Source organism: Eschrichtius robustus, chromosome 3 (assembly GCF_028021215.1).
Source record: "Eschrichtius robustus isolate mEscRob2 chromosome 3, mEscRob2.pri, whole genome shotgun sequence".
In the NCBI taxonomy this organism is placed as follows: domain Eukaryota; kingdom Metazoa; phylum Chordata; class Mammalia; order Artiodactyla; family Eschrichtiidae; genus Eschrichtius; species Eschrichtius robustus.
The window spans coordinates 33083859-33098877 of NC_090826.1; the positions used below are offsets into that span (position 1 = coordinate 33083859).

At 41.6% G+C, this 15019-nt stretch overlaps 1 protein-coding gene and 1 non-coding gene across 2 annotated transcripts in view; both read left to right on the top strand.

Annotated features, from left to right (window-relative positions):
* The first annotated feature begins 7154 nt into the window (after positions 1 to 7154).
* ZFP69B (ZFP69 zinc finger protein B) overlaps positions 7155 to 15019 on the top strand; it is a 36301-nt gene continuing 28436 nt past the window's right edge. Inside the window, exons 1-4 of the mRNA XM_068537528.1 lie at positions 7155 to 7340; positions 10618 to 10703; positions 12682 to 12808; positions 13076 to 13171. Coding sequence (XP_068393629.1) covers positions 7214 to 7340; positions 10618 to 10703; positions 12682 to 12808; positions 13076 to 13171 — 436 coding nt within the window. The 5' untranslated portion in view covers positions 7155 to 7213. The remainder of the gene's footprint in view (positions 7341 to 10617; positions 10704 to 12681; positions 12809 to 13075; positions 13172 to 15019) is intronic.
* LOC137763221 (small nucleolar RNA SNORA12) lies at positions 12341 to 12436 on the top strand. The gene has a single exon (XR_011073775.1). It is a non-coding gene; the product is annotated as a small nucleolar RNA SNORA12 (small nucleolar RNA).

The following is a 15019-nucleotide window of genomic DNA, read 5'->3' on the forward strand; positions in this document are numbered from 1 at the left end:
GGTAAGTGACGTCAATCCAAACATCTCTCCCTATTCTTAAATTGATAAACAATTCCATTCTTTGCATTGAGAAACTTATTTTCAGATATGTACTTTTGTAAATTGACTGAGTTATTATTTCTTCTTTTCATTGTTTTATTTAAAATTTTAATTTCTTGGATTCAGTATTTTTATTTATTTTGTGGCATGTAATGCTTTCCTACTTACAGTAGAAAAATTTGTTCTCTTTTTCAATACATTTATTGAAATAAAGGGAGTTGAGAGCTTCAATATAATGCAGCCAGCATCATTTGGCATAAATCCCCAGTTCAAGCACAGTGTTACAATGATCTGCTTTAGGATCATGTTATATTCCTTTTGTTTAATTTGTGCATGTTAACAGTGTAGCATGTATTTTTCTCTACATTCAGATACTCTGCACAAACGTAAGTATGCATATAATAATTAGTATATTTACATACACACATATACCTGTATATATACACACAAATATACATATTTTGGGGATAGTTATTAGTCTGAATCATATATTGCTTTTTTTGTATGTCAAAACTGATCAAATATCAAGAAATTCACATGATTTGGTTTAATACTTTCTCACTTAAAACTATCTCATGGAAATCCCACCAAGTGATGGTATAGCTCCAGTTGATTCATTTATAAGGCCTTTTTAAAGTTCTTGGTGTGGGCCAATCATCATTTATTCAGCAGTTTCCATACTGGTGGGCATTTACTTTCCTATTTTCTGCCAGTAAAACCAGTTCTGCAATAACCATTCTTGTACAGTTGTCCTTTGTAACAACGCTATTTTTTCCAAGGGATAGATTCTCAAAGTAGGAATGATTTGTTAAAAGAGTATGTATTTTTTATTTTAAGAGAAGTTTCCAGATTACTTTCCAGAAAGACAGGTGTCCACTTCTATAATCAATGTATGGGAGTATTCTCTCCCTGCATTCCCACTTGCAATAGCTGTTATAGTTCTTATTTTTGCCCAGTTTGGGTGTAAAGTGATGTATCATTATTACTTTTCATTTGCATGTTTGGCTCTCTTTTCATATGCTTGTTGACTATTTGGATTTCTCTTCTGTGAATTGTCTAATCATCATGTTCTTTGCCCATTTTCTCACTGGGTTAATTTTTTCTCCCCCCCACCTCCACTTTTTTTACAAGGATGGAGTTGACTTGAAATCAGTAGTTGAGGTATTGTTGTTATTGACTGTCAGTGCCCAAGTATTGGTTAAGTTATGTGCATTGTTGGTACTGGAACTGTTGAGTTTAATTACTATGATAAATGTCATAAAAGTTACAGAGTGGTTTGGCATTACAATGAAAAAATTATGAGGTACCATAAAAGGGCACAGAAACAGAGTAGCATGAGATGTAACAAAAATCCATGCCTAGAAATAGTCTGGCTGAAAGAGCTCCTTCATTAAGTATACAATAAAATTCTACACTATAAAAAACTGTGTATTAATTTAATTGCAACATTTTTCTTTATTAGTAGTACATAAATAATGGTGTATTTAAAATAAATGATATTTTAGAGTCAAATACATATTTTTGTATATCTGCATTACAAATATTTTTTTTCAGATGTGTCATCTGTATGTTGACTTTGTTTAAGTGATCTTTTGCCTACAAAAGTTTTTAATTTGTATCTAGTCAAGTATGTTGATCAAGTTTTCAGACTTTTTGTTAAAAGCGTTTCTCCCACTAATAGATTGTATACGTACTTTTTTTCAACATTTTTATTGGGGTATAATTGATATACAATAAAACTGCAAGTATTTAATGTCTACATTTGATGAGTTTGGACATGTGCATGGACCCATGAAACCATCACCACAATTAAGAAAGCAGAATCTATATAGAATCTATTTTCACCTCCAAAAGTTTCCCTGAGTCCTTTTTATTTTTTTGTGTGTGATGAGAACACATAACACGAGATCTACTCTCAACAAATTTCTAAGTGTGCAATACAGTATCGTTAACCATAGGCACAATGTTGTACAGTGGATCTCTAGAACTTAATCATCTTGCAGAACTGAAACCTTATAGCAATTGAACAACTCCCATTTTCTTCTCTCCCCAGCCCCTGGTAACTACTGTTCTATTTGTATATGTACTCTTTTGGATTTTCTTGCAAGATTTTTGTAAGAGTTTAATACAACTGGAATATTTCTGAATATGGTTTAAGATAGGGATCCGTTTTTATTTTCTTCCAGATTGGTAAGTACTAAAATTCCATAGGCTTCACTTATTAAACAATTCACCCATTTCCTTCTGAATTGAGCTACCACCTTTGTCATTTAATAAATTCTCACATATACTAGAATCTATTTTTTGATTCCCTAGTCTGTTCCATTGGTGTATTTGTCATTTCTCACACCAGTATCATAATTATATGGCTATGATGACCCAAAGACACTCCAGAATCCTTTCAATAATCATCACCATCATCATCATCATCACCATCATCATCATCCTTTTAACTTAGAAAGCAATTCTGGTGAACTTGTTCCTTGCAAATATAAGAGACTTAATCACAAAACTATGCATAGAATCACCTTTGTTTGAACATTTTAGTAGTTTACTTTAAAACAAAACTTAACTTTCCAGAAATTATATGATGTGTAACATGTACAGTAGAAACCCAACTTGATTTGTTCCTGTTGTGGACTGAATGTTTGTGTCCCTGCCCAATTCAAATTCAGTTTGAAGCCCCAATAGGACTGTACTTGGAGATAAGATCTTAGGTTAAATGAGGTCTTAAGTAAAAGATTTGTGTCTTTATAAGAAAAAACACCAAAGAGCTCACTCTCTCTTCCTATATGCATACAAGAAGAGGTCATGTGAGACCTCACATGAGGTCTCACACACAGCAAGATGGCAACTACCTACAAGTCAAGAGAAGAGTCCTCAGATTGTAATCTACCTTGCCAGCACCTTGATCTTGGACTCCCCAGCCTTCAGAACTGTAAAAAGAAAAAATTCTGCTGTTTAAGCTATCCATTCTATGGTATTTAGTTGTAGCAGCCCAAGCAGACTAATACAGTTCCCTAAATGGCTAACTAGTTGTCCTAATGACACTTACTGAATAATTCATCATCACTCCACTAATTTGTAATGCCACTTTTATAATATTTTAAATTTAAATGAATTACCGAGTCTGTTTTAGGGGTCCCAATTTCATTTCATTAATTTATGAGTATATTTTGGCACTAGTTTTATCTTATTTTGATTATTGTGCCTTATATTATATTGATAAAACAATTTATACCAATTATATTGGTAGGTCAAGTCTGACATCATTATTGTTGGAAATTTTTACTGGCCATTCTGGAATACTTAGCATTCCAGGTAAACTTTAGAATCATTTAATTTAATGAAAGGAAAAGTTGAGATTTTGATTGTGGAGCATTAAAGGAGGAAAAGTGACATATTTAGAATGTTCTATTCCAATCCATGAACATGGTGTACATCATTATTTTCTCCATTTAAATCAGTAACTTCTGTGGTTTTATTTATAATGTTCTGCATAACTCTCGTTGTTCGTTCTTAGCAATATTTTTCCAATATTTTACTATGAAAATATTCAAACATACAGGAAAGTTGAAAGAGTTTTACAGTGAGCATCCATGTACCACTACCTAGACTCTACCATTAACTTGGTACTATATTTTATGCTGTTTTTTTGTTGAGTAGTAGACAGAAGCGCAGACTGCCTGGATTCACCACTTGCAAGCTGTATGGTGCAGGGCAAGTTACTTAACTTCTCCAAACCTCAGTTTTCTTATCTGCAAAGTGGGAATAATAATAACATTTACCTCAAGGGGTTGTTATGAGGACTACATTGGTTAAAATATGTAATACGGGACTTCCCTGGTGGCGCAGTGGTTAAGAATCTGCCTGCCAACACAGGGGGACACGGGTTCAAGCCCTGGTCTGGGAAGATCCCACATACCACAGAGCAACTAAGCCCGTGCATCACAACTACTGAGCCTGTGCTCTAGAGCCTGTGAGCCACAACTACTGAGCCCGTGTGCCTAGAGCCCATGCTCCGCAACAGAGAAGTGACTGCAGTGAGAAGCCCAGGCCCCACAACAAAGAGTAGGCCCCACTTGCTGCAACTAGAGAAAGCCCACATGCAGCAACTTAGACCCAACACAGCCAAAAAAATTAATTAATTAATTAATTAAAAAAATATGTAATGCACTTAGAACAAAGCTTCATACTCTGTAAATACTATATGCTGGTGTGTTAGTCTGCTTGGGCTGCTGTAACAAAATATCATAGACTGGGCGGCTTAAACAATGGAAATTTACTTTTTCACAGTTCTGAAAGCTAGAAGTCCCAGATCAAGATTTGGCAGGATCAGTTTCTGATGAGGGCTCTCTTCCTGTCTGTATATGGTGACTTCTTGCTAAATCCTCATATTACCCTTCCTCAGTGTCTGCATTCAGAGAGAGATTAAGCCTTCTGGTGTCTCTTCTTAAAGAGACACTAATCCTATAGGATCAGGGCCCCACCCTTATGACCTCATTTAATCTTAATTACAGACAGTCCCCAACTTATAATCTTTCAACTTTACGGTTCTGTGAAAGTGATATGTATTCAGTAGAAACCATAATTTGAATTTTAATCTTTTCCTGGGCTAGCAATATTTGGTATAATACCCTCTCATGATACTGGGCAGTGGCAGTGAGCCTCAGCTCCCAGTCAGTCACAGTCATAAGGATAAAGAATCAATGTACTTACAACCATTCTGCACCCACACAGCCATTCTGTTTTTCACTTTCAGTACAGTATTCAGTAAATTACATGAGATATTCAATACTTTCTTATAAAATAGGCTTCACGTTAGACGATATTGCCCAACTGTAGGGTGATGTAAGGGTCTGAGCACGTTTAAGGTAGGCTAGGCTAAGCTATGATGTTTGGTAGGTTAGGTGTATTAAATGCATTTCTGACTTACTGTATTTTCAATTTATCATGGGCTTATCTGGATGTAACCCCATCATAAGCCCAGGAAGGTCTATACTTTTTTTTTTTAATTTATTTTATTAATTAATTTAATTTTGGCTGCGTTGGGTCTTCGTTGCTGCTCAGGGGCTTTCTCTAGTTGCAGAGAGCGGGGGCTACTCTTTGCTGCGGTGCAGGCTTCTCATTGCGGTGGCTTCTCTTGTTGCAGAGCAGGGACTCTAGGCGCGTGGGCTTCAGTAGTTGTGGCTCCCGGCCGCATGGGCTTTGTTGCTCCGCGGCATGTGGGATACTCCCGGACCAGGGCTCCAACCCGTGTGCCCTGCATTGGCAGGCGGATTCTTAACAACTGCGACACCAGGGAAGTCCAAGATCTGTACTTCCTTACTCCAAATATAGCTACACTGGGGGTTAGAGCTTCAACGTATGAATTTGGAGGGCTGGGTGGGGAGACACAGACATTCAGTCCATAATAGCTAGCAATCACATCGTTTTTTTGTTTTGTTGTGGTTTTTTGTCTTTGGCCGCACCGCGCGGCATGCGGAACTTCCCTGACCAGAGACGGCACTCGCGCCCTCTGCAGTCCAAGCGCAGAGTCTTAACCACTGGACCACCAGGGAAGTTCAGCAATCACATAGTTTTATTCTATTTTCTGAATTGTTATTTTTGTAGGCTATTGATGTAGAAAATAAAACAGCACTACAGTATAATCATTTTTGCAGAAAATACATAAAAATGCATTTTAAAAATTGTGTGTGTGTAGGTGTCTGTGCACCAAATGTTAGCAATGGTTACTCTGCTTGGTGAGATTACAGATAAGTTATTTCGTATTTTGTGGCATTTTAGAAATATAAGGAAAGCAGTTAACGTAAGAACTTATTGAATATTAGGACAAACAACTACCTGACCGTGGTATTCTTCTAATGGAACACTGGATTCCATTCCACTTTCAGTCTTTTCTACGTACATATTAAGTGAAAGTGGTATGGATTCTTTTACACCAACGTTGTTTCGACAAAAAAGAGATACAGATGTTTCCCTTTGTCAAGGGTTTCAAATCTCCCGGCGGAAACATTCACACGTCTATGCCTGTCAGAGGGGAGCCGGTTCTATTCAGTAGTCTCGGCGGGGACGGGAACACAGGCTTTGTTTCCTTCCGCAGTAGCAGGCTGCTTCACCCTGGGTTCGGGGCCCGAGCTGCGTGCAAACGGAGAGTGATGGGACAGTATCCCGGGGCGCATCCCGGCAGGCGCCGGCGACCTGGCAGGCTGCCCCGCAGGACGCCGGGAACCGCGCGCTGAGACCGCTGCCGCGCAGCCGCACCAGCCGGACTGCGCTACGTGGGGCATCTTGGCACTGCGCGGAGACCGGTCCGTCGCGGCAGGAGGACTAGGGCGTGCGGCCCGAGCTGGTGAGAGGGGTGAGCCAGGGCTCCCCTGGGTCTGGGGAGGGGACAAGCCGGGTAGCGCCGCCTCGGCCCCGCCCGCCGTCACCCGTGGCGCGCAGTGTGCCCCGCGCCCCAGAGTCGGGCTCAGACAAAGGCTGCGAGGGCAGGGCCGGGCGGTTCAGCCCTGGAGAAAAGGTTTATCCTCTCCATTTCGGGAGGAGCAAACTGGATTAGCGGGGTTACGTGATTTGCCGCAGCCGGCAAGGGGAGGAGCTGGGATTCAAAGCCAGATCCTTTTTGATTCCAAATCTCAGACTACTTTAAACCTAGCGCTGCCTAAAACAAAGAATTGGGTTTTATTTATCCCATTATGCTTCATGACCCCAGCGCAGTGTTTTGGACCATATGGACTGTGTATATCCACGGTCTCCATGTATCTGTTGTAAAAAATGTTCAGTGATTGGTGCAAGCTCTAGAATTCTGACCATGTGATTGAACTTTCCGGATCCTTTTGCTGACTCTGATGTTTTCTAACCAGCATGGCTAGGGGCCTGTAGACTTGGCGATTTCGAATAAACACCTGGAGCCTCCCGCTGCCTGCTGAGGAGACAGACGGAGCGCAAGGATGGGACGTGTTCCTTGAGAGCCTAGGGGGTGAAAAGGTCCGGACTCCGGATTTTGGTGCTGTATGTTCGCCGGGTTCCTGAGCGTGGAGGACACCTGTGCCACCGTGAAGCCTCCCGTCAGTTTCCGGCAGTTTCCTCATCAAAAGTGGACAAGCCCAGTCAGGACTCTCTGCCCTGTGAGCTGAGCTACAGTTCGCCAGAAGGGAGCGCTGAAGTCATCATGCTTCAGAGACTCCTATTCACCCTGCCCGTCGAGGCCGGCACCTGGGTGAAGTTGCACCATCCAAAGAAGGCCACGGAGGGGGCGCCCCTGTGGGAGGACGTGACTAAGATATTTGAAGGAGAAGGTGAGAATAGACTGCTGGGTGGGAGGCAGGCAGAGCAGCATCGGCTAGGGTGGGAAGGAAAGTGGGCACCCGAGCAGAAGCATCGACTTAGGTAAAAGGTCTCTGGAGTTCTCGATTATTGCTCCTGGCTTGGGGTTTTCCCAGGTAGTAGTGGTTCGTTCAGCCGAAAACTAATAGTTCAGTGTCATGGTTGTGTATGTTATTTCTTTTTATCTTCCCCATGGGTGCGTGGGGCTGGGAGGACTTGCCTGATTTTCCTTATTTTACAGTGAGGAAATGTGAATCAAATGAATGACCTGTCCAGGTATGGGGGGGGTAGGCCAGAAGTAGAAGGCAGCAGGGAAAGTACCAGGTGAGACTGGAGTATCTTGTGCTAGAATAGCAAGGAAGAGCTCAAAGACCAATGGACGTCTACCAGAAGGATGCAGAAGCCCGGTTCAAATTGGGGACAGTTTGAGTGTCCAGATTTTTTTTAAAGGGCCTTTTATTTATTTATTTTATTTTTGGCTGCGTTGGGTCTTCGTTGCTGGGCGCAGGCTTTCTCTAGTTGTAGCGAACGGGGGCCACTCTTCATTGCAGTGCATGGGCTTCTCATTGCGGTGGCTTCTCTTGTTGCAGAGCACGGGCTTCAGTAGTTGTGGCTCATGGGCTCTAGAGTGCAGGCTCAGTAGTTGTGATGCATGGGCTTAGTTCCTCCAAGGCATGTGGGATCTTCCTGGACCAGGGCTCGAACCCGTTTCCCCTGCATTGGCAGGCGGATTCTTAACCACTGCGCCACCAGGGAAACCCTAAGTGTCCAGATTGATTGTAACACCTTAAATAAGTAAAATTCCACACATTCATGATGACACTTAAAATAGAGAAAGAAAGTCACAGATGTAGAAAATAAACTTATGGTTACCAAGGGGGGAAGGAGGGATGGGATGAATTGGGAGGTTGGGATTGACATACATACACTACTATTTATAAAATGGAAAACTAATGAGAACCTACTCTGTATAGCACAGGGAACTCTACTCAGTGCTCTGTGGTGACCTAAATAGGAAGGGACTCTAAAAAAGAGTGGATATATGTATATGTATAACTGATTCACTTTGCTGTACAGCAGAAACTAACACAACATTGTAAAGCAACTATACGCCAATAACAATTTTAAAAAAAAGAAAAAGAATTTAGGAAACTCCCCAAAATAAATAAATATAACAGAGAAAAGGGGGGGGAGAAAACTCATCTGCCATATTGGAAGTGATTAATACACTGATTTCTTACTTTGAAAATAGGTTTTTATGGGAATGAAGGATGCATTTACCTTGCTTTTTACATCCTTTTCAGAGAATACCTGCCAACAATAAATGTAGAAAGAATGATAGAATATTTTACTGTAAATGAAGTAATTGGAAGGTTGGTAGGGAATAGGATATTCACATGGTGTCAAGGTATGGCCCCCACAAATCACCTGCTAAATGCCAGGGAAAGGACATACTTTTTCAATGACAAGATCTAGTGGTCACTATCTTTTGGTTTTTTATAATTTTATTTATATTTGGCTGCGTTGGGTCTTCGTTGCTGCGCACAGGCTTTCTCTAGTTGTGGCGAGCGGGGCTACTTTTCGTTGCGGTGCGCGGGCTTCTCATTGCAGTGGCTTCTCTTGTTGTGGAGCACGGGCTCTAGGCGTGCAGGCTTCAGTAGTTGTGGCTTCCGGGCTCTAGAGCACAGGCTCAGTAGTTGTGGCGCACGGGCTTAGTTGCTCTGCAGCATGTGGGATATTCCCGGACCAGGGCTCGAACCCGTGTCCCCTACGTTGGCAGATGGATTCTTAACCACTGCGCCACCAGGGAGGTCCTAGTGATCACTATCTTAACCAAGTGTCCCAGTGATGGGATAACCTGACATTTTGTGCCTTCTGGGTGATGTAATATAAAGCACATGGTATCACCCATGAAGAATCCCTGCCTAAAATGTTTAACCTGATCCAAATTAATCTTAAAGGCTGAACTTCTGGTTTAAAGAAAATACAGGGGATGGAGAAATAAGAGAAACCCCACCATGAGGATACAGTAAGCCGATGCCAGTGTCATGAAAGAAAGGCAAGTACTGTCTAGAGTAAGAGAGACTTTGAATAATAACCACTTAAAATGTGTGAGCCTTAACTGGAAAAAATCTAGGATAAAAGACAGTTTGGGAACAGTTGAGGAAATCTGAATATGGACTGAATATTTAGATGATCCTATGGAATTATTGTTAACTCTCTGAAGTGTGGTAATTGGTATCATGGTCATGCAGGAGAAGATTCTTTGAAGTATTTAGGGAGGAAGTATCATGATGTCTGCAACTTTGAAATGGTTCAGAAAAAAATATAGATAGATGAAACAAATATGGCAAATGTTAACGATCATTTAATGTGTTAGATATATGGGTGTTCAACATTCATGATAAAAAGTTAAGGGAAAAATACAAGGATAATAATTCATGTGCCTTAATTGCTAGTTCATATTTTTAATATGTCAAATTTCAGCCAGTACTTCTTGAATTCTAGCAGCCTGGCATAATTTAGTTGTGCTTAAGTAGCAGATGGGAAAAAATGAACCAGATACAGTTTCTATGCATATACTCATACTAATACCCAATTGACAGTGATAAGTATAAAAATAAATATAATAGGAGGCAGCCTGAGATAGATACCAGTGTAGAGATAAAAACCAAGCGTTGGAGGAATACAGGGGAGAGGAAGCATTCCTCTCATTAAGGGGCTCTGAGAAAACTTCACTCGAACTGGTCTAGAAGGATACCTCAGTTTTTCACTGAGTAGGACTTGGGGGAAAGTACTGAGGTGGGTGCTATCCAGGTATGTTCAAAGAATGGTGAATAGGATTATGTGGTGGGTGTGTCCAGAGGATGAAGGATGGTGTTTAGAGGCAGGTAATACTTGAAGAAGCAGCTTTGGACTGGTTGTGGAGGATCTTGAAGTCTATGGTAAAGTGTTTGGATTTTTCTTTCTTGAAAGTGAGGAACCTTTGAGGATTTTTGTACAAAGGAATGGCCTGGTAGGTCTGTGCTTTTGGACCAGCGTTGTCCATTGGGAAACATTAATCCCCCAGTCAACGCACTGCAGATCCTCCTCCTTAAGGAGGCTCCAGCCTGCTCTTGAGTTGCTCTGAATGTCCCTCATTGTATTGAATGTATTGAGAGAGGGGCCATATTCAGCAGGTCTGCAGGCAGTTTTTCTATTTGGGGGATCTGGGAAGATGCAAACCTCATAGCTCTTTTCCTTTCCCAGTTCTGCTATCTCAGGATGCTGATGAGACCCAGGGAGAAAGTTTTGAGGATGAAGTGACATCTGGGTCCCTGACCGCAGAATCCCAGGTAGGTTGGAGTTTCCTGTCACTTTCTTGAAATTGTTTCTCAGATTTTAAGAGCCCTGGCTTCGATTTTCTTTGATTCGACTTCCTGGATTGGATTTTCTTAGCCTGTTAGAAACCAGGCTGCATGGATTGATTTCACAGGGATTTTCCCCACCTGTAGTAACCTTCCTCAGAAACCCTCTTGTTTCTAGCAAACCTCTAGCCATTTATACAACAAATTTAAAAATCATGTGTGTGAGTGTGTGTGTGTAAGAGAGAGAAAAAGTATATAATATAATTCTTGCCCTTAAGCATCTCAAGATGTCATCCAGGGGAAAGACAAACATTGTAAAATATTTAAAGCAACACTTTAAAATGAACAGAGAGGTTCTGATATTCTTGGAGATGTATACACTTCATTAATGACCTTTAAGAAAGGATTTTTGGTCATGTTCTGGAGCAGAATTATAGATGATAGAGAAATGAGTAGAGAAGCTACTGACAGGTCCTAAAGGACACAAACTAAACAGGCTAAGAAGAAAAGGAAGGAGAACTTCCAAGAGCAGTTTAATAGTGTCTGCGTATCATACATGAGCTCATCAGAAAACCAGTGACACCGGCAGGCAAAGCTCTGCACAGCCAAACCCCAGAAGCATAGGGAAACTCAAGAGAATTAGAGAGTAATCAGAGAAAACCAATATAGAAGGAGATATTATTAGAGAACAGAAGAGTTTTAAAGTGGAGTGATCGTAAGTTCCAAAATCACATGGTACAGGGTTTAGTCCCATGTCTTTAACCTTCCTCAAATTCATCGGTTAAATATGGAGGCTAGTGTCTAGTAGGCCTGAAATGCATTCCAGAATTATTTACAATACATAAAAAGCATTAAAATAGTCTTAATTCCATACTTAAGGAATTTGTTATTATCTCAGCCTTCTGGCTTCTGGGTTCTCTTTGCATTTGGTAATATTTTAAAAAAATAACCCAAATGGTTATTAATTTGTGTAGATCATTCATAACAGGCTCTTGTACCTCACAATGCGGTGTCTGCTTTGGTCAAAGAATCTTCCTTACTAGGCAGAATTCGTGCTCCCTCTAAAAGTGTGCTGTTCTCACATACTTTTTTTACCAACAGAAATACCCAGCTAAGGGTCTTATCCATGCTGAAATGTTCTCATTTTTAAAAAAATATTTATTTATTTGGCTGCGTCGGGTCTTAGTTGTGGCACGCGGGATCTTTCCTTGCAGCAAGCGGGCTCTTCGTTGTGGCACGCGGGCTGTAGAGCGCGCAGGCTTAGTTGCCCCGCGGCACGTGGGATCATAGTTCCCTGACCAGGGATCGAGCCTGCGTCCCCTGCATTGGAAGGCAGGTTCTTAACCACTGGACCATAGGGGAAGTCCCGAAATGTTCTCATTTTAACCAATTCTTTCAGCCCAACCAGGGTCCCTGTTTTCTCTTGTGGCCTTAGCCCCTTTTGAACCCTTTCCTTTCTCAAATAGTCCTGATTTTTATTGTCCTTAACCTAAATTACTATATACTGTTCTGTGACCTTCTTTAATATAGTTCATGAGTATTTTGCCTTCAACCAAATTGTGTGTTGGAAAAGACAGCTTACACACTCCCTACATTGTTTTGTAACCTCCAGCAGAGAATCAGCCAGTTTTCAAGAGGGTGTCCATAGGAACTGGCAGAGGCTTGATGACAAAGAGATCTCTTTCTAGCCTTTCCTGCATCAGAGATGGGCTCCCGCATGTGGCAGACTACCTCATAAATTTAAGTCCTTACATACAGACTGACATAGACTAGACCTGTCTAGCCTGAGGAGAATCTCTGCTGAGTGGTGTTTCTCCACCCCTGTGATGGATTTGCTTTAAAAAAAAAAAAAAAAAAAAAAAAAAAGAGGGTGTCCAGGAAAACTTGGCTAAAATCTGTTAGCATCTAGACAAGGTTAGAACAACTTCCTAACTCTGGCTGAAAAGGAACATATTTGATGTTCTAGGAACTGTTAACCTTCAAAGACATATCTGTGGACTTCACCCAGGAGGAGTGGGGGCAGCTGGCCCCTGCTCACCGGAATCTGTACCGGGAGGTGATGCTGGAGAACTATGGGAACCTGGTCTCAGTGGGTAAGGATGGGTTCCCCTTGTAACTAGAACCTGCCTATTGGAATAAAAATCTTTTATTTCTAAGTTAAGTGGTATGCTTGGTCTTTGGGTTCTGTGTGAGAGATTTCTAGTTCCTTCTGAACATCAAGTCAGGATTGCTGTGGTCTTTTCTGCCCTGGTCTTTCTACTCTACCCTTCAGAAGGCCTGAATAACAAAGAACTATCTTTAAATTCTTGGGATGCCTCTTTGACCTCAGCACATGTAGTTTTCTTCTTCTTCATGAGCAGGATATCAGCTTTCCAAACCTGGTGTGATTTCCCAGTTGGAGAAGGGAGAAGAACCATGGCTGATGGAGAGAGAGATTTCAGGAGGTCCAAGTCCAGGTAAGAGCAAGGCAGATGGAGCCTTTGTCACGTTTGCCAGAGAGTTCGGCTTAAAGGCTTCTTCAGGCCATGGGGGAGGCTGCAGCCACCCGGGTGAGACCCACAAGAAACCTGATTACCACTCTGTCCCCCTTTCCTGCACTTGCCTCTTCTCATTAGTTTCTTTGGAGTCAGAGGAAAAGAGATGCCTTTCTCATCAGGGTTAGCTGCCTTCACCATTTCTCCTGACCTGACATTTGTGGTTTTCTTGCTTTCTCCAGCATTCTAAACCTTACCCTGATCATAGTTTCTTTCTCCTATACATTCAGTTATCCATGGATCTCTCCTCATAAAGACAGTACCCTTCACCAGATCCTTATGTTATTTTATCATGACTTTCACTTTCTCTGATGATTCCATTTAAAATTTTTTCCTAAATCTTATTCTATGACCATATCTTCAATTCTGATTCTCCTTTTAACTTGTGTAATTTAACTTTTATTTCAGATAATTTACGACTCTTTGAGAAGTCACCACAGAATTCCTTCTTACCAAATCCAATGGCTTTTAATAGTCTTCTTCAACTTCTAAGAACAGTAATAATGACACTGTTTTCCAAGCTGGCTTCTGCGAGTCCTGTGCCTACTTTAACCGCATCTTACAAATGAGGAAAAGAAGGCTCTTAGGTTAAGAAACCTGTACATGATCGTTTAGCTTCTACTTGGTGGAATCAGTATTTGTCTAATCATTCTGACTCCACAGTTTGTGTTCTTTTTTTTTTTAATTACAACCCATTTTTATTTTTTAAATTTTTTAAAAATTTTTATTTATTTATTTTATTTTTGGCTGCATTGGGTCTTCGTTGCTGCGCACGAGCTTTCTTTAGTTGCAGCGAGCGGGGGCTACTCTTCGTGTGGTGCACGGGCTTCTTTTGTGGAGCACGGGCTCTAGGCACGTGGGCTTTAGTAGTTGTGACATGGGGGCTTCAGTAGTTGTGGCTCGTGGGCTCTAGAGCTCAGGCTCAGTAGTTGTGGCTCACGGGCTTAGTTGCTTCGTGGCATGTGGGATCTTCCCGGACCAGGGCTCAAACCCATGTCCCCCGCATTGGTAGGCGGATTCTTAACCACTGCGCCACCAGGGAAGCTGCCACAGTTTGTGTTCTTATGGTGCTGTCCTGCAGGGCAGCATTAGGTTATATAGACCACACCACCTTCTTGGTATCTTTTTTTTTTTTTTAAAGATATTCGCCATGTATTTCTTCTTTAGGTCTTTTTTTTTTTTTAATTTATTTTTGTATTTATTTTTGGCTGTGTTGGGTCTTCGTTTCTGTGCGAGGGCTTTCTCTAGTTGCGGCAAGCGGGGGCCACTCTTCATCGCGGTGCACAGGCCTCTCACTATCGCGGCCTCTCTTGTTGCGGAGCACAGGCTCCAGACGGGCAGGCTCAGTAGTTGTGGCTCACGGGCCTAGTTGCTCCGCGGCGTGTGGGATTTTCCCAGACCAGGGCTTGAACCCGTGTCCCCTGCATTAGCAGGCAGATTCTCAACCACTGCGCCACCAGGGAAGCCCACCTTCTTGGTATCTTTTCTTCCACCAGCTAATTTAATAATTTTTGTCTCCTCTATCTCTCTTATTGCTTCTTCAATGCTTCTCATAAGTCTCCTTTTTTAATGCAGATATATAATTGACGCCTTTGTTAGGCTAAGCTAAACTACTATAGTGTATAGACTCTAAAGTTTGGCTCACACAGAATAGGACTTTCTTGTTCATGTATTGATCTGTTTAGTTCAGTGGACAGTTCTTTTCCCCCTGACAATTCAGGGACAGAGATTCCTTCCACATGGTGGTTCCATCATCCTCGAGGGCCTCCT